Source organism: Triticum urartu, chromosome 2A (genome assembly GCF_056163025.1).
Source record: "Triticum urartu cultivar PI428250 chromosome 2A, HENAU_Tu73, whole genome shotgun sequence".
Taxonomy (NCBI): Eukaryota; Viridiplantae; Streptophyta; class Magnoliopsida; order Poales; family Poaceae; genus Triticum; species Triticum urartu.
In genome coordinates, this window is record NC_141874.1 from 200,352,421 (window position 1) to 200,370,760 (window position 18,340).

Below are 18,340 nucleotides of genomic sequence, written 5' to 3' on the forward strand. Positions count from 1 at the left end.
TGAGTATCCAACTCTCTGAGGCCGGCTAGGCCCCCGTGAAGGAGTTGGAGAGAACGACGCCCACCACCGGATCGACCAACTGGCTCGATCCCTGGCGATGGAAGAAGAAGATGCAATCGGCCCGCCTTGTTTCGGCCCCCGCATTCGTGATGAGCCCTTCCCCAAAGGGTTCTTGCTCCCTTGGGACACTCCCAAGTACAACGACTCTGTGAAGCCAGAGGACTGGCTGGTCGACTACTCCACAGCCGTCAGCATAGCAAGCGGCAACAAGCGTGTTGCCGTGAAGTACGTTCCGCTCATGGTACAGGACACGACTTGGACATGGCTGAACAGCCTCAAGCCCTACAGCGTCAACAGTTGGCTGGAATTCGCCGATGTCTTCATCCGCAACTTCACCAGCACCTACAAGAGGCCGCCCAAGCCCCGCCAGCTCTCCCTGTGTGTCCAAGGCCCGATCGAGCCCACATGCAACTACCTTACACACTGGGTTGAGCTGTGAAATACCCGCGAAGGGGTGCATGAGGTGCGGGCCATAGAGTATTTCATAGCCGGGTGCAGAGAAGGCACCCTGCTCAAGCACAGGCTCCTCTACGATGAGCCGGCTACTTTCGACGAGCTGCTGATCATAGTGGACAAGTACGCTACGGCCGACTCCTCCATGAAGTCAGAGCTCCTACTGGACGCGTCTGGGAAAGTGCTCCCCCGGCTCCTCAGACACCGGCTGGTGACTCCAGCCGGCGCCAGCAACAGAACGACAACAAGCGCAAGGCCCCGCAGCCAGCTTCCGCCAGCCGGCAGGTGGCAACAGTTGAAAGCCAGCAGCCAGAGGGGCAGCCCGGCCCCAAGCGTTAGAAGGGCGGCAAGCCTACTTGGTTGCCTGCCTTTTCCTTCGAGCAAACCCTTGATGCTCCCTACAAGTTCCACAACGGCGCGACGCCGTCCAACCACACCACCCGGAAGTGCCACTAGCTCACCCAAGTTGCCAAGGGCAAAGGCTTGCCGCCTCCAGCAGCCGGCCCGCCGCTGCCGCCTCCTCCAACGCCGGCTCCCGTCCAGTCGGCGCCGTCCAAGATGAGATCCCCGAAGATCATGGGGCCTATGTTGTCTTCACCAACGTGGCCGACGGCAAGCATGGCTGGCGTTAGCAACACCGGGAGGTGAACGTTGTCGCCTCAGAAGTCCCAGAGTTCATGCATTGGTCCGAGAGGCCCATCAGCTGGAGCCGTGCTGACCACCCAGCCGTGATGCCATTGTCGGGTGCCTACGCCATGGTCTTGGACTCGGCCTTCTCAACGGAGAGGCGGGCCTGCTTCTTCTCCCGGATCCTGATAGACGGCGGCAGCAGCATCAACATCCTCTACCACGACACCATGGAGAAGTTGTGCGTCAAAGAGAAACAGCTCCAGCCCAGTTGGACTGTCTTCCATGACATTGTACCCGGCCTTTCCTGTTCTCTAGTTGGCAAGATCAAGATAGATGTCCTATTCGGCGACAAGGACCACTTCCGCCATGAGACGATCTGGTTCGAGGTGGTCGATCTGGGAAGCCCCTACCACGCGCTCTTGGGCCAGCCAGCACTCGCCAAGTTCATGGTGGTGCCTCACTACGCTTATCTCAAGATTAAGATGTCGGGTCCCAAGGGCATCATCACCATTGCTGGCGACTACCAGAAGTCGGTCGCATGCGTTGCTGCCAGTAGTCGGCTGGCCGAGTCCCTCATCATCGCCGAAGAAAAACGTCTCCTTGACCGGGTGGTGGCCATGGCCAGCAAGTAGCCGGACATGTCGCCAGACCCCCTGGAGTTGGAGGCTCAGGGCTCCTTCCAGCCGGCCTCGTGTTAACCCTTGGACCCGTAGCACCCGGAGAAATACGCTGTCATAGGGGCTCACCTTGACAGCAATACGAAAGCAAGCTCGTCGATTTCCTCTGTGATGATCGGGACATCTTTGCATGGTCTCCCAAAGACATGCCGGGTGTTCCAACGGATTTCACTGAGCACAAGGTACATGTCAGTCCGGATGCAGAGCCGGTCAAGCAACCCCTCCGCCGCCTGCCAGAAGAGAAGAGAAGGATTGTTGATGAAGAGATAGCCCGGCTTCTGGCAGCCGGCTTCATCATGGAAGTATTCTACCCGGACTAGCTTGCCAGTCCAGTCCTCGTGTTGAAGAAGAACAACAAGTGGCGCATGTGTATCTACTACACCAGCCTCAACAAAGCATGCCCCAAAGATCCGTTTGCTCTGCCTCCGATAGATCAAGTGATCGACTCCACAGCCGGATGTGAGCTGCTGTCCTTCCTTGATGCCTATTCCGGCTACCACCAGATCAAGCTAAACCCGATCGGTCGGCTGAAGACCGCCTTCATCACACCATTTGGAGCCTTCTGCTACCTGACCATGACGTTCGGCTTGAGAAATGGTAGCGCCACGTTTCAGCGTTGCAAGCAGAAGTGCCTCCTCAAGCAACTCGGCAGAAATGCCCACGTCTATGTAGACGATATTGTGGTGAAGATGGAGAAGTGCGTCACCCTTCTGGAGGATCTCAAGGAGACCTTTGATAATCTGCATCATTTCCAATCAAGCTCAACCCAGAGAAGTGTGTCTTTGGAGTCCCATCCGGTCATCTCCTTGGTTTCCTTGTCTCTGAACGCGGCATCGGGTGCAACCCCGTGAAGATCAAGGCCATTGAGCGGATGTAGAGACCCACCTGACTGCGAGACATCCAGAAGTTCACCAGGTGCTTGGCATCTCTCAGCCCCTTCATTAGTCGGCTGGTCGAGAAGGCCCCCCCCCTGTACCAGCAAATGAAGAAAACCACTTGTTTCGAGTAGAATGACAAGGCGGATGAGGCATTCCTCCAGCTCAAGAGGATGCTGACCACGCCGCCTGTCCTAGCGGCTCCGGGTGCTAAAGAGCACATGCTCCTCTACATCGCCGCCACCAGCCAGGTGGTCAGCACCGTGATCGTGGTCGAGCGCCCAGAAGACGGCAGGGCAAAACCGGTCCAGAGGCCTGTTTACTACCTGAGTGAGGTGTTGTCGGCCTCCAAGTAGAACTACCCCCACTACGAGAAGATGTGCTACAGCGTGTACTTTGCCGCCAAGAAGCTCAAGCAATACTTCCAGGAGCACTCCATCATGGTCGTCTGCACTGCCCCACTTGTTGAGATCATAGGCAACAGAGATGCATCAGGCCAGGTGGCGAAGTGGGCCATTGAGCTAGCTCCCCACACCATCCTCTACCAGCCCCGCACCGCTATCAAGTCCCAAACGCTGGCTAACCTCCTTGTCGACTGGGCGAGGACCCAGTACCTGCTGCCAGCACCAGATTCCACCAATTGGTGGATGCACTTTGATGGCTCGAAGATGCGCACCGTTTGGGAGCCATCATTATTCTCACCTCTCCCAAAGGCGACAAGCTCAAGTACATGCTGCAGATTCACTTTGTTGCCTCCAACAACGTGGCCGAGTACGAGGCGCTCGTCCACGGGCTCCGGCTGGCCAAAGAGATGGGTATCCGCCAAGTGTTGTGCTACAGCGACTTGGACTTGGTGGTCCAGCAGTCATCTGGCGATTGGGACGCCAAGGATGCAAACATGGCGAGCTACCGCTTCCTCGTCCAGCAAATCAGTGGATACTTTGATGGGTGCGAGTTCCTTCATGTGCCATGGGCCGAAAACGAGAAAGCTGATGCCCTGAAACGGATTGGCTCCACCCAGCAAGCAATACCAGCCAGCGTCTCCCTCCAGTGCATGCGCAAGCCGTCTATCAAGCCTTCGCCGGAATCATAGTCCATCTTCATACCGGCTGACCCCAGAATAGTCGGATCTGGCGTGGGGACTGTAGTAGTCGGCTCAGGGACTTCGGCAGGCGGCCCGGGGACTTCACAACCCAGCCCGGGGGCTGCAGCAACCGGCCCAGGGACTTCGGCAGGCGGCTCTGGGACTACAGCAGTCGCACCCTGCCCAGGGACTTCAGAACCCGGCCCGGGGGCTGCAGTCGTCGGCCCAGGGACTTCAACGACACAGCAAGCGACAGCCGACTCCAACCCGCCGCCTTCCAACCCAACCGCCCGGGTACCAGTGGCCGTGATGATAGTGGTAGAAGCACCATCTTGGGCACAACCCATCCTCAACTTCGTGGTGAGCGGAGAGCTGCCAGCCGATGAGATTTTGGCCCGGCAGGTGCAACACCAGGCAGGAGCATACACAATAGTGGACAGAGAGCTTGTCAGGCGCAGTGTGACTGCATTTTCCAGTGTTTTGTAGAGCCGAAAAAAGTCAAGGCAATCCTTAGAGACATCCACCAAGGCGAATGCGGCCACTACGCGGCCTCCAGATCCCTTGTCGCAAAAGCTTTTCGCCACGGGCTCTTCTGGCCGAGTGCTTTGGACGATGCCAAGGATTTGGTCTAGAAGTGCTAGGGGTGCCAACGCTTCAACTCCAATCAACACCTGCCAGCTTCTGCACTCAAGACCATCCCCCTCACTTGGCCGTTTGCCGTTTCGGTGCTGGATATGGTGGTCCCATTCAAGACAGCACGCGGCGGCATGACCCATCTACTAGTCGCCGTGGACAAATTCACCAAGTGGATTGAAGCAAAGCCAATCAAGAAGCTGAATGGTCTGACTGCTGTGACTTTCCTCGCAGATATCACAGTCTGGTACGGCGTACCGCACAGCATCATCACTGACAATGGCACAAACTTTGCCAAAGGCACCTTGGCCCGTTTCTATGCGACACGGGGCATCCGAGTGGACTTAGCGTCCGTTTCCCATCAGTAGCCAAACGGCCAGGTCGAGCGAGCAAACGGCCTCATCCTGTCCGACATCAAACCCCGACTGGTCGAGCCGCTGGAGTGCTCAGCCGGCTGCTGGATCGAAGAGCTGTCAGCCGTCCTTTGGAGTCTTTGTACCATGCCGAACAAAGCAACCGGCTTCACTCCCTTATTCCTCGTGTACGGGGCTGAGGCCATCATCCCAACTGACATTGAGTTTGACTCGCCTCGCGTCACCATGTACATGAAGGCAGAAGCAAAGGAGGCACGAGAAGATGGTGTCGACCTATTGGAGGAGGGCCGGCTGCTGGCACTCAGCCGGTCCACCATCTACCAGTAGGGCCTGCACCACTACCACAGCCGTAAGTTCAAGCCACAATCCTTCTGAGAGGGGGACCTTGTGCTTCGGCTGATTTAGCGAATAGCCGGCCAGCACAAGCTCTCGGCCCCTTGGGAAGGACCTGTCATCATCAACAAAGCCCTGGGCAACGACTCCTACTACCTCATTGACGCGCAGAAGCCCAGGACACATAAGAGGGATGATTCCGGCAAGTAAACAGAGCGCCCATGGAACGCAAATCTCCTCCGAAGATTTTACAGTTAATGCAGTATGTACCATGCTACCTTTTGTATTATGCAAAGACAATGGGTCCCTCGGGGAGCACTCAGGGGCTACCCTTTTTATCTATACGATAAGATTATGCCTATGAATGTGTTATTTCATTCCTCCGCCCGACACCGGGTCCGTCGAGTCGGCCAGGGGGCTCGCCGCCTTGTCCTATGTTGATACCACCTGTAGTCGAACAAGTAGTGTGCCGACATCTAGGCCCTCTTTCGCCTTAAGCCACAGCTCACAGAGTGACTGTCCGGCTGGCAAGAGCTAAAGGTAGGAAATGATGTCCACGCGAAAAATGACTAAGGAAAAACATCAGCATTGGCCAAGCCGGCTCTTTGCTTCACCGTCCGGCTGCTGAGCAGCCGGCCTGCCGGCTTCTCTCTTGACTAGCTATGTTCTAGGCGGCCGGAGTACTTGTCTATCCTAAACGGCCAAGTCCTTGACCCAGCCACAGACCCCAGAATGGTTGTCCGGCTGGCAGGGTGGAAGCCAAAGGAAGGCGGCAAAGGAAAAAGCCAAAAAGAACAGAAAATAACATCAAGCTAGAATTCGGCAAAAGCACAAACTTGTGCGAGAACAACTTATATGCATAGCAAAATGCTCATGGCTAGCATTCAACAGATTTGAAATTACACCCCAAGTGGGTGGAACTGCGCGAATTTAACTTGTTCATTCAAAGTATTACAAGAATAGGGAAAAACACGAAATTGGAACGGCTGCCTAAGCCAGGGGCGATGCCGGTGGATTAGACGGGTCGGTGGAGGCATAGGTGCCGAGTGGTGGAGCGGCTGAGGGAGTCCTGGATTAGGGGGTCTCCGGACAGCCGGACTATAACCTTTGGCCGGACTGTTGGACTATGAAGATACAAGATTGAAGACTTCGTCCTGTGTCCGGATGGGACTCTCCTTGTCGTGGAAGGCAAGCTTGGCAATACGGATATGAAGATATCCTTCCTTGTAACCGACTCTGTGTAACCCTAGCCCCCTCCGGTGTCTATATAAACCGGAGGGTTTAGTCCGTAGGACACAATCACAACAATCATACCATAGGCTAGCTTCTAGGGTTTAGCCTCTCCGATCTCGTGGTAGATCAACTCTTGTAATACTCATATCATCAAGAATAAATCAAGTAGGACGTAGGGTTTTACCTCCATCAAGAGGGCCCGAACCTAGGTAAAACATCGTGTCCCCTGCTTCCTGTTACCATCCACCTTAGACGCATAGTTCGGGACCCCCTACCCGAGATCCGCCGGTTTTGACACCGACATTGGTGCTTTCATTGAGAGTTCTTCTGTGTCGTCATCATCAGGCTTCATGGCTCCTTCGATCATCGTTACCGATGCAGTCCAGGGTGAGACTTTCCTCCCCAGACAGATTTTTGTACTCGGCAGCTTTGCACTGCGGGCCAATTCGCTTGGCCATCTGGAGTAGATTGAAAGCTATGCCCCTGGCCATCAGGTCAGGTTTGGAAGCCTAAACTACACGGCCGATATCCGCGGAGACTTGATCTTAGACGGATTCGAGCCCTTGCCGAGTGCGCCGTGCTGTCACGATGGGCATGATTTAGCTTTGCCACTGAACAGTGTCCTGGAGACCGCACCTGCAGCCGCTCTGACCTTTAATTCGGAGCCAACTGTGCCATCCGAGGGCGGGTGGTTAGACCCCGCCGCGGAGGCAGCTGCCTCAACGGAGATCGAACCGAACACCAACCTTATCCTTCACGAGGCCCATGACTCCCCATTGCCGGACTCTCCTCCGGACTCTGGACTATCCGCGCCCCTGCCAATCGAATCCGATTGGGCGCCGATCATGGAGTTCACTGCCGTGGATATCTTTCAGCACTCGCCCTTCAGCGACATACTGAATTCACTAAGGTCTCTCTCTTTGTCAGGAGAGTCCTGGCCAGATTATGACCGGCAGGATTGGGATGCGGACGACGAAGAAATTCGACGCCCACCCACCACCCACTTCATAGCCACTGTCAATGACTTGACCGACATGCTCGATTTCGACTCCGAAGACATCGACGGTATGGACGACGATGCAGGAGACGAACAGGAACCAACGCCTATAGGGCACTGGAAAGCCACCTCGTCGTATGACATATATATGGTGGGCACACCCAAAGAAGGCAATGGCGACGGAACAGCGGAGGATGACCCCTCCAAGAAGCAACCTAAGCGCCAGCGTCAGCGGCGCCGCTCTAAGTCCCACCAAAGCAAAAACGGTGATTCCGACACATGAGATAATAACACCCCGAACAGTGCCGAAGACAACCCCCTCCAGCAAGATTCAGCACAGGAGGATGGAGAAGCCAGGCCTCAAGAGAGAGCGGCAGATAGGGAGGAAGAGGATGATAATTATATACCTCCCTCCGAAGACGAGGCAAGCCTCGGCGACGACGAATTTGTCGTGCCTGAGGATCCCATTGAACAAGAGCGCTTCAAGCGCCGGCTTATAGCCACGGCAAATAGCCTTAAGAAAAAGCAGCAACAGCTTAGAGCTGATCAAGACTTGCTAGCCGACAGATGGACTGAAGTCCTTGCGGCCGAGGAACATGAACTCGAACGCCCCTCCAAAAACTACCCAAAACGCAGGTTGCTACCCCGATTAGAGGAGGAAGCATCTAAACCTACGTCCCTAGTGTATGACGCGGCTGACCGGCCACCTCGTGGCCGCGACAGAGAGGTGTCTCGGCCCCCAACTCAAGCCGCACCCCGGCGCCACTCAAAAAATACCAAGGCTCGGGGAAACGCGCTAGACCTGCGAGATATATTGGAGGACAAAGCAAGGCAAACAAGATCGATCTACGGATCGCGTGGGCGCCCCACGACACGAGACGATAACCGTCACACCGGATACAGCAAAAGTAAATCCGGCCGGGCTGAACACAACAGACAAAACTCATTCGATCTGCGTCGTGATATAGCCCAGTACAGAGGCGCCGCACACCCGTTATGCTTCACAGATGAAGTAATGGATCATCAAATACCAGAGGGTTTCAAACCCATGAATATCGAATCATATGATGGTACGACAGATCCCGCGGTATGGATCGAGGACTATCTCCTTCATATCCACATGGCCCGTGGTGACGATCTACACGCCATCAAATACCTCCCACTCAAGCTTAAAGGACCAGCCCGGCATTGGCTCAATAGCTTGCCAGCAGAATCCATAGGTTGTTGGGAGGACCTGGAAGCCGCATTCCTCGACAACTTCCAGGGCACCTAGGTGCGACCACCAGATGCCGATGACTTGAGCCACATAATTCAACATCCAGAGGAATCTACCAGGTAATTCTGGACACGGTTCCTAACTAAGAAAAATCAAATTGTCGACTGTCCGGATGCAGAGGCCCTAGCAGTTTTCAAGCATAACATCTGCGACGAGTGGCTTGCCCGGCACCTTGGACAGGAAAAGCCGAAATCTATGGCAGCCCTCACGACACTCATGACCCGCTTTTGCGTGGGAGAAGACAGCTGGCTAGCTCGTAGCAATAACATGTCAAAGATCCCTGGTAATTCGGATACCAAGGACAGCAATGGCAGGTCACGTCGCAACAAGCACAAGCGCCGCATTAACAGCGACAATACCGAGGATATGATAGTTAATGCCGGATTCAGAGGCTCTAAGCCCGGTCAACGAAAAAAGCCATTCAAAAGAAGCATTCCAGGCCCGTCCAGTTTGGACCGTATACTCGATCGCTCATGTCAGATACATGGCACCCCTGACAAGCCAGCCAACCACACCAATAGGGATTGTTGGGTGTTCAAGCAGGCCGGCAAGTTAAATGCCGAAAATAAAGACAAGGGGCTACATAGCGATGACGAGTAGGAGCCCCGACCGCCGAACACCGGAGGACAGAAGGGGTTTCCCCCACAAGTGCGGACGGTGAACATGATATACGCAACCCACATCCCCAAGAGGGAGCGGAAGCGTGCGTTAAGGGACGTATACACGTTGGAGCCAGTCGCCCCACCCATGGTCCTCCTGCCCGATCACTTTCGATCGCAGGGACCACCCCACTAGTATCCGCCATGGCGACTTTGCCGCATTGGTTCTAGACCCAATCATTGATGGATTTCACCTCACTTGAGTCCTTATGGACGGCAGTAGCAGCTTGAACCTGCTTTATCAGGACACAGTGCGCAAAATGGGCATAGATCCCTCAAGGATTAAACCCACAAAAACGACCTTTAAGGGCATCATACTAGATGTAGAGGCACATTGCATAGGCTCAGTCCCACTTGAAGTGGTCTTCGGATCCCTGGATAAGTTCCGAAGCGATGAGTTAATCTTCGATATAGTCCCGTTCCACAGTGGCTACCATGCACTGCTCGGGCGAACCGCGTTTGCAAAGTTCAATGTGGTGCCACACTACGCATACCTCAAGCTCAAGATGCCAGGACCTCGGGGAGTCATTACAGTCAATGGAAACACCGAGCGCTCTCTCCGAACGGAGGAGCACACGGCGGCCCTCGCAGCGAAAGTCCAAAGCAGCCTCTCAAGGCAATTCTCCAGTCCGGCGATAAAACGTCCGGACACCGTCAAACGCGCCCGAAGTATCCTACAACAAGACCACCTAGCACGTTCCGAGCGAGTGTAGCAATACGGCCCAACCCCAGCCCTCGTGAAACAGCGAAATCCGTGCTACGCGTACATAATTACGCTCTGAAAATACCATGGGCACAGGGGGAGGGGCACGACCACGGCACGCCCCCAAAACGCGGCTCAACCGCACTAGGGGCTGCCGATTTTACCATTTTTTTTACTTTCAGGGCTTTACTCTCCGGAAGAACTGTACGGCAGTACAATTGCCGCACACACGATACAACAACCATGGAGGCAGAAAGCTACGTCACACCGTGGAAATCCCAGGTGGTCTCTATAACAAGAAAAATACCTGTCTTAAATACTATCTCGCAGCTCGCCCCTAGAGGGGACATGTCAAATAGTCCCACCTTCTGCTTATTGCACTACTTGTATCGTTTTGCTTCAATGCATTTTTTCGAACAAACAATGCATAGCTTCAGTCAGTTTTTGCATTTTTCTTTTATATATGTGTTCATTAATGACACCTTGCAACCGTACACTTTGGTACGGCCAATACACCAGGGGCTTAAGTACCCCACAATATGGTGTGAGAAGTCCGAACACTTCCACAAGTGCGGCACCCCGAACTTATAGCATTATATGCATCAGCTCCGAATCATGTCTTGGGTCAATAGTTGGGTTTGCCCGGCTCCCATGTTTTGGTACCTTACGTTCCGCTATATCGGCTAAGGTAGCACTGGGAGAACTACTGCGATTGTGCCCCAGTTCTGCTGGGCTAAGCACCTCAGTAGAGAAAGCTAAAACTGACTGTCACGATAAGGCGATAGACTGGTCAATGTTCGAGAGGTTTCGAGTCCCTAAAGGCTTATGCCGCTTAGAGCGAGGAGCCGGCCCTGTCCGGCTTAAGGCGTGTATCGCTCCCCGAATTCGGCCTTCCGAATACTAGGGGCTTCGCCAAAATTTAAAATTATAGAATTCTATGGCTAAGTGAGAGTGATAATGCATTATAGTCCGATTGCCTTGTTCGTTGTGCTGAGCACCTCCCTCGAAGGACCCAACAATGGGAACAAGAGTGCTCAGGTTTATCCCGAACACCCCAGCACTCGTGGCGTGGGGGCAGAAGCCAACGACTAGCCATCTCTCAGATTTGATAAACAGCCGAACAGAAGGTAATATTTTAAATTCAAACAAGCGTTGCATAGCGCATATGAACAAGTTTTCATAACTACAGGATTACATGAGCGAGTTTACTCGAATGCTATATCTTTCGTACACTTGTCCGCTACGAGACGAGCACCCTTCAGGACACCCTCATAGTACATCTCGGGGTGGCGATGCTCCTCGCCCTCCGGCGGCCCTTCCTTAATCAGCTTCACGGCGTCCAGCTTGGCCCGTTGCACCTTCACACGGGCGAAAGCCCGACGTGCACCTTCGATGCAGACGAACCGCTTGATGACTTCCAGCCTTTGGCAGGCATCCACAAGCCGCCTCACTAGGCCGAAGTAGCTGCTGGGAAGGGCGTCGCCAGGCCACATCCGGACTATAAAGCCCTTCATGGCCTGTTTGGCCGCCTTGTGCAGCTCGACCAGTTGCTTCAGCTGGTCGCTCAGAGGCATCGGGTGTTCGGTCCCAGTATACTGAGACCAGAACAGCTTCTCCGTTGAGCTTCCCTCCTCGGCCTGGTAAAACTGTGCGGCATCCGACACACTGCGGGGCAAATCTGCGAATGCTCCTGGAGAGCTCTGGATTCGGGTAAGTAACAGGTAATTTACTTTCACATGCTTGCTTTGCATATAGAATACCTTACCCGCCGCTATCTTCTTCATCGCATCAATCTCCTGGAGGGCCTTTTGGGCTTCGGCCTTGGCACTCTTTGCGCTCTCGAGGGCCGCAGCAAGCTCAGACTCTCGCGTCCTCAAGTCAAGCTCCAACGCCTCGTGCTTCGTCACGAGAGCGTGGAGCTCTTGCTGCACCTCGCCCACCCGTGCCTCATGCATTTCCCGCTCGGCGCACTCCTTGGCCGCTTTGTTTTCAGCCTCGGATAGTGCTTTCTTCAAGGTCGCCACCTCGGTCATGGCCCCTGGCAAATTTACGATGATCCTGTCATTTTGCAATCGCATTCTTTTTATACATATCCATAGACTACGTACTACTTACCTTTGTTCTCCTCGAGCAGCCTCTTGGCAAGCCTGAGCTCGTCCTTGGACCCTTTAAGGTCCTACTTCAGTGCGGCGACCTCCACAGTCAGTGCGGCAGATGCCAGTAGCGAAGCCTGCATACGCATATTGACATACTTATATTAGACTCCTGCGATATTGTTTGATCCTCTTTCGGCTTTTCTTTGTGAACACCGAACAGAGCATCAGGGGCTACTGTCTATGCGGTAATATTTTTCCTATATTTCAAAAACTTACCTCAAAGCCTGTTAGAAGGCTGGCATAGGCTTCAGTCAGTCCGCTCTTGGCGGACTGAACCTTCTAGACCACCGCACTCATAATAGTGCGGTGCTCTTCGTCGATGGAAGTGCTACGATGCGCTCCCAGCAGATTGTCCGGTGCCTCTGGATGGACAGAGGTCACCGGCACAGGCATCTTGCCCCTTTTGGAAGGAAGCCGCCTGCCCGAGTCCGGAACCACGGGGGGTTCCGGCGCGGTGTTCGGTTGAGGGCCGAACTCGGATCCCTCGGGAGCCTTACTCCCTCTGCTCCCCGAGTCCGGAAGGTCGCCTTGAGGCGCCTCCGGGACTGTCTCCCCTCGACCCGGTGCCTCTTGAGACAATACCTCGGCGTTGTCCGTAGGGCAAGGGGAGGTGGCGGTCAGAATTGGATCGCTATCCATATCCAACGAGCCCAGGGAGCCGTTCGACGATACGTCGATACGGGCTCGTGGCGGTCTGCATAGTCATAATTCGGCGTTAGGAGAGGTAGTCTGACAAAGGTATGCTATGAGTTACTCTGGCATCCGAATACTTACGACTTCACCAGGGGCTTGGCCCTGAGCAGCCACTCGTCTTCGCCTTCGGCGGCGGTGGTGGAGAAGTCCGGAAGGAGAGTCCTTCCCTTCTTGGACCCTTCGGCCCCCCGGTTGGGGCAGCCTTCCTTTTCTTGTCTCCCCCGACTGGAGGGGGAGCATATTCATCTTCCTCCTCGTCTTCGGGGGAGGAGTGTGTCGCGGAGTTATCGGACGATAAGTCCGATAACGCCTGGCATCGGGAACTCTTTCGGGTTCCCTTGGCCTTCTTGGTCTTCTCCGACACCTTGTAAGGAGCCGGAGTCAGCATCTCCGTCAGGAGAGCATCCGTAGTGTATTTGGGCAGAGGGGTCGGACAGTTAATATGCCCCGACGTCTCCACCCAGTCCTGTCAAAGGCATGGAGCTCAGACCGCACACATGGTTAAGCTAGGGGAAATAAATATCCTACCGGATGTATAGAACTCACCAAATGAGCTTGGCGCTTCGCGCTTAGCCCGCGGTCCTCGGTGAGGGAGGGAGGGACCTCGGTGCCCTTGAACAGCACCTTCCAGACATCCTTATGCCTCGTGTCGAAGAGCTCGCTCAGAGTCTCGTGCTGGGCTGGGTCGAACTCCCACAAGTTGAAGCCCCGTTGTTGGCACGGGAGGATCCGGCGGATGAGCATGACCTGGACTATATTGACAAGCTTGAGCTTCTTGGCGGCCATATTCCGGATACATTTCTGGAGTCCGTCCAGCTCTACCGATGAACCCCAGGATGGGCCCTTCTCTTTCCAGGAGGTGAGACGCGTGGGGATTCCGGATCGAAACTTGGGAGCAGCCACCCATTTGGCGTCGCGCGGCTCGGTGATGTAGAACCATGCCGATTGCCACCCCATTATGGTCTCCACGAAGGTGCCTTCAAGCCATATAATGTTGGGCATCTTGCCCACCATGGCTCCGCCGCATTCTATTTGTTAGCCGCCCACCACCTTCGGCTTGATATTGAAGGTCTTTAACCACAGGCCTAAGTGGGGCCGGATGCGGAGATAAGCCTCACACACGATGATGAACGCCGAAATGTTGAGGACAAAGTTCGGGGCCAGATCATGGAAGTCCAGCCCATAGTAGAACATGAGACTACTGACGAATGGATGGAGGGGAAACCCCAGTCCGCGGAGGAAGTGGTGGAGGAAGACTACCCTCTCGTGAGGTTCAGGGGTAGGAACGATCTGCCCCGCAGCGGGCAGCCGATGCGCGATATTCGCGGCCAAGTATCCAGCTCCGCGCAGCTTCTTGATGTGTCCCTCCGCAACGGAGGAAGCCATCCATTTGCCTCCTGCTCCGGACATGATTGGAGAAGGTTGAGGGGAAGGATGTGGGCTTGGGTGTTGGAGCTCGAGTGCGCAAGAGTGGATGAGCAAGGAGCAAGAAGGCGTCGGTAGAAAAAGGTTAAACCTTGTCCCTTTATAAGGGCGGCCGAAACTATGCACCCCCACTAGCCTGGTAAAACTCGCTTATCCCCCAAGCGCCGTAATCGATGGCGCGGTTGGGTTACCCACGCCCGTATTGATGAGAATCCCGTAATAAGGGGGACACGATCTCTGCTTTGACAAGACGTGTCAAAAAACTGCCTCGCGTTATGTGCGGGGCTAGTTAAAGGAAACGGTTCGAATAATCACCGGGCCATGGCTTAATGTCATGTTGCCAAAGCAAGTCAGCAGATTAGATTTGTGGAAATATTATTCTCTCTACGGTGGTATGTGGAACTTATTTTGCAGGGTTGGACATTATCCTTGTATTCAAATTCTTCCGTGGTGTATTCGGAGGAAGAACCCGCCTTGCAATGCCGAAGACAATACTGCACGCCGGACTCATCGTCATTGAAGCCTGGTTCAGGGGCTACTGAGGGAGTCCTGGATTAGGGGGTCTCCGGACAGCCGGACTATAACCTTTGGCCGGACTGTTGGACTATGAAGATACAAGATTGAAGACTTTGTCCTGTGTCCGGATGGGACTCTCCTTGGCGTGGAAGGCAAGCTTGGCAATACGGATATGAAGATCTCCTTCCTTGTAACCGACTCTGTGTAACCCTAGCCCCCTCCGATGTCTATATAAACCGGAGGGTTTAGTCCGTAGGACACAATCACAACAATCATACCATAGGCTAGCTTCTAGGGTTTAGCCTCTCCGATCTCGTGGTAGATCAACTCTTGTAATACTCATATCATCAAGAATAAATCAAGCATGACGTAGAGTTTTACCTCCATCAAGAGGGCCCGAACCTGGGTAAAACATCGTGTCCCCTGCTTCCTGTTACCATCTGCCTTAGACGCACAGTTCGGGACCCCATGCCCGAGATCTGCCGGTTCTGACACCGACAGCGGCCGACTAGTGGGTCTCGGCCTGGTCGGCACCGGCAGCAGTCGGCGCGGCACTTCGCGGCCCGCTGGTCGAGACTTGATCAGGTTGAGGCCAGCTTCTCGCTCATCATCTGGTGCGATGTCTTCACCGTCCTCGTCCTCATCTTCCTCGCCCTCTTCGCTGGAGGCGATCTCCTCCGCCGAGTCCTCCCCCACCTCCGGGTCCAGGATGAACCAGTTGGGCGGCACCTCAGTGTCGTCGTCATCCAACTCTGGGATGAAGACGGAGGTGTCGGCGTATTCGGCGATTATCACCGCGCGATGGGTGAGCGTGCGGCTCGCCGCCTCCTGCCCCTGTCCAACCTCCTGCTGGAAGGTGGCCAGCTGCGCCAAATCGAGCCCGGGATACCAAGCCTTGAGGAATTCCAAGGCCGCTCGAGCGTCCACCCGAGCTGCGGCACCCTTCCAAGCCTCGAAGCGCCCGATTGCTGCCTCCAGCCAGTCGGCAGTCCAGTTGGGGGTGCGGGGGACTTAAGCATCCGGCCAGAGGGCGGCCAACACCTGTGCCCCGACGCGCTACAGGACTGCACGATGAGCCGGCTGCAGGCGTGTCTTGACGGCCAGGAGCTGATCACCAAGATTGTGAGGCGCATTCGGCGGAATGTCGACGCCCACCCTTCTCTGCTGGTCGCATCACGCCTCGATGGCCTAGACGACGATGACGGAATGATGGGGAAAGAACTCTGCACGAGCAGAAAAACCAAGAGCTTAGAAGCCTAAGGTCGGCTCCTGCAGCAGCCGGCAGATGTATAAAAGAGAAGCAAAACTCATCGTCGATCATGTCCTCAATCTCGCCGTAGTCGTCGGACAGGAACTTCTCCCTCTCAGCCCAGTTCGAGCATTGAGTCCATACTCGGCCTTGAGGAGGGTTTCGCTCTCCTTCAGCATCTGGATCTCCGAATGGTGCTCCGCCGCCTGGTCCTCCAGCGCCTTCGCCAGTCGGTCGCGTTCCTGGGCGGCTTGGCTGCGCTCCTGCTCCTTGGTGTAGAGCTCGGATTCGACTTCGCCCAGGCGCTTCCACAGATCAGCGGCGGCCTCTGCCAAGACAAGAAAGAGAAACTGTCAACATCGACCAAAAACAAGAAGTTGCCGGGAGATCCGGCCCGACTACTCAGCAGTCGACCAGAATCTCGGGGGCTACACCCAGCAGGTGCGCTGACGCGCCCCCGCGGAAAAGAAGACAAAGTGCTTACTTCGGCTCTGATTCAGATCAGTGGTTTGCTTGGCCAGTTCCTGGTTCTGCAAGTTGTAGGCGGCCGCGCGGAGGTTGTGGTAGTCCTGCAACAAAGACAACAGAAGAAAAAAGATCTCAGCACTCGGAGCACACCTTGAAGTTCGGAGTCGCCTGCTCAGCAGCCGGCCCGGAACTCGGGGGCTACACCTAGTGGGTGCGCTAGCGCGCCCCCATGGAAGATTACATGGTTGAAAAACAAGAAGCAAATAACATACCCAGACGGCTGTCCGCATTACCAAGAACTCCTACACGGATTGCTGCAGGGTGGCACCGTTGGTGTTGAAATGGGTCAGGATGTCCTGCACAGCCACGCTCAGGACACCTGAGCCAACCGCAGACGTCCAGTCCGGTCGGGCGGCGCTAGTGACCTCGGTGTCGGGCGCCAACGAGCTAGCGGCCCCAATCTCCACCAGCCTTGGTGCTGAGGCCACCCTCACTGGGCATTGGCGTGCAGGAACGCGGATCGTGGGAATTGGGCCCACCACCAGCTCGCCGCCACATGGCGGCACCAGCGGTGCATCGGCAGTCGGAGCACGCTGAGGCACCTCCGCCCCCAAGACGAGGGGGTCAGCCTCTCCCCTCTCGAGAGCCGGCTAGTCGGCCCCAGCCCCACCAGCTGGCGCCTGGTCCTCTGACACCGGCGGCTCCGTGTGCTGCGGGCCGGTGGCCTCCGGAGCCCCGCCACGGGACGCCTCCTCCTACGCCTTGGGGGCTGCGTCCGCTTGCTCCTTCGCCGCTGCGTTGGCCTGCGCTTTGGCCGCTGCGTCGGCCTCTGCTCTTGGCGCTTTGGCCGAGTCTGCCTTCGCCTGGGCCGCGGCTTCCCGCTCCTCTTGCACCTCCCGCGCATTCTTCTCTGTCGCTTCCCGAAGGGGGGCGACCGGGTCCACACAGCGCGTGCCGGCGGAGCCGTCTGCTACCCCAACCACCGAGCCAGATGGGGCTCGCGAGAAAGAAAGCGGGGCCCTACTCAACAAGGCAAGAAAAGCTAAGAAGAAGTTTGCGAAAAAGGAGAAGCAAACGCAAGACAAAGCGCAAAAGCACTTACGCGGACACCATAGGGCGCTGCTTCGGGCCCTTCCGGATGAGGGCCGCCTTCGTGGCCTCTTGCCGATTGGTCACGGAGGCTGAGACTTTGGCCTTCTTGGGCCGACTTCCGAACAACCCGGCATCGGCCCGACACTTCGGCGCGCCGGGTGCACCAGTCGGCGCGGTCGAGGTGTCGGCGCCTGTCCCGTCGATGCCAAGAGCGCAACGTGGCTCGTCATCTTCCTCACCGTCATCCGGCCAGTCCCCAAGGCCGCCTCCCGTAGAGCCGCCTGCTGCTTCACCGCCACCTCCTGCAGCGTCGTCCTCCTCCATGGCAGCCACCCCTAGTTTGGGGTCGTCCGCGTCGCTCTCCGTGCGGTCCGCCATGTACTGATGGCCTAGGGCTAGCGCATCGCTTGTCGTCTGGCTCGGAAACCGCTGCATCACGGCCAGATGGTTGGGCGGCAAGAAGAAATTGGGACAAACAATGAAAAAGAGAACCGGAAGACCTACCGCAGGCGGCGGGTTAGCGCGACTGTACGACTCCTTGCCGAACCGCCAGTCCATATCCGAGAGCTTGTAGTCGGAGAAGAAGTTCACCAGCTGGACCACCTCCGTGTCTGGAAACACCTTTGTGGACATCCGGCATGGGTCCCGGCGCCCACTCATGCTACTGATCAGGTGGGGCCGGGCCTGAAGAGGCAGCACCCGGTGCTCCATGAAGGCGGCAAAAAAATCTAAGGCCCCGAGGCCCTCCGACTTC

General features: G+C 55.9%; 1 protein-coding gene across 1 annotated transcript; it reads left to right on the forward strand.

Moving 5' to 3' along the window:
- Nucleotides 1–1,370: 1,370 nt before the first annotated feature.
- LOC147984533 (uncharacterized) lies at nt 1,371–1,775 on the forward strand. Its single transcript, XM_087541142.1, has one exon. It carries the CDS (start codon nt 1,371–1,373, stop codon nt 1,773–1,775), a length of 405 nt encoding a protein of 134 aa, XP_087397268.1.
- The last annotated feature ends 16,565 nt before the right edge of the window (nt 1,776–18,340 follow it).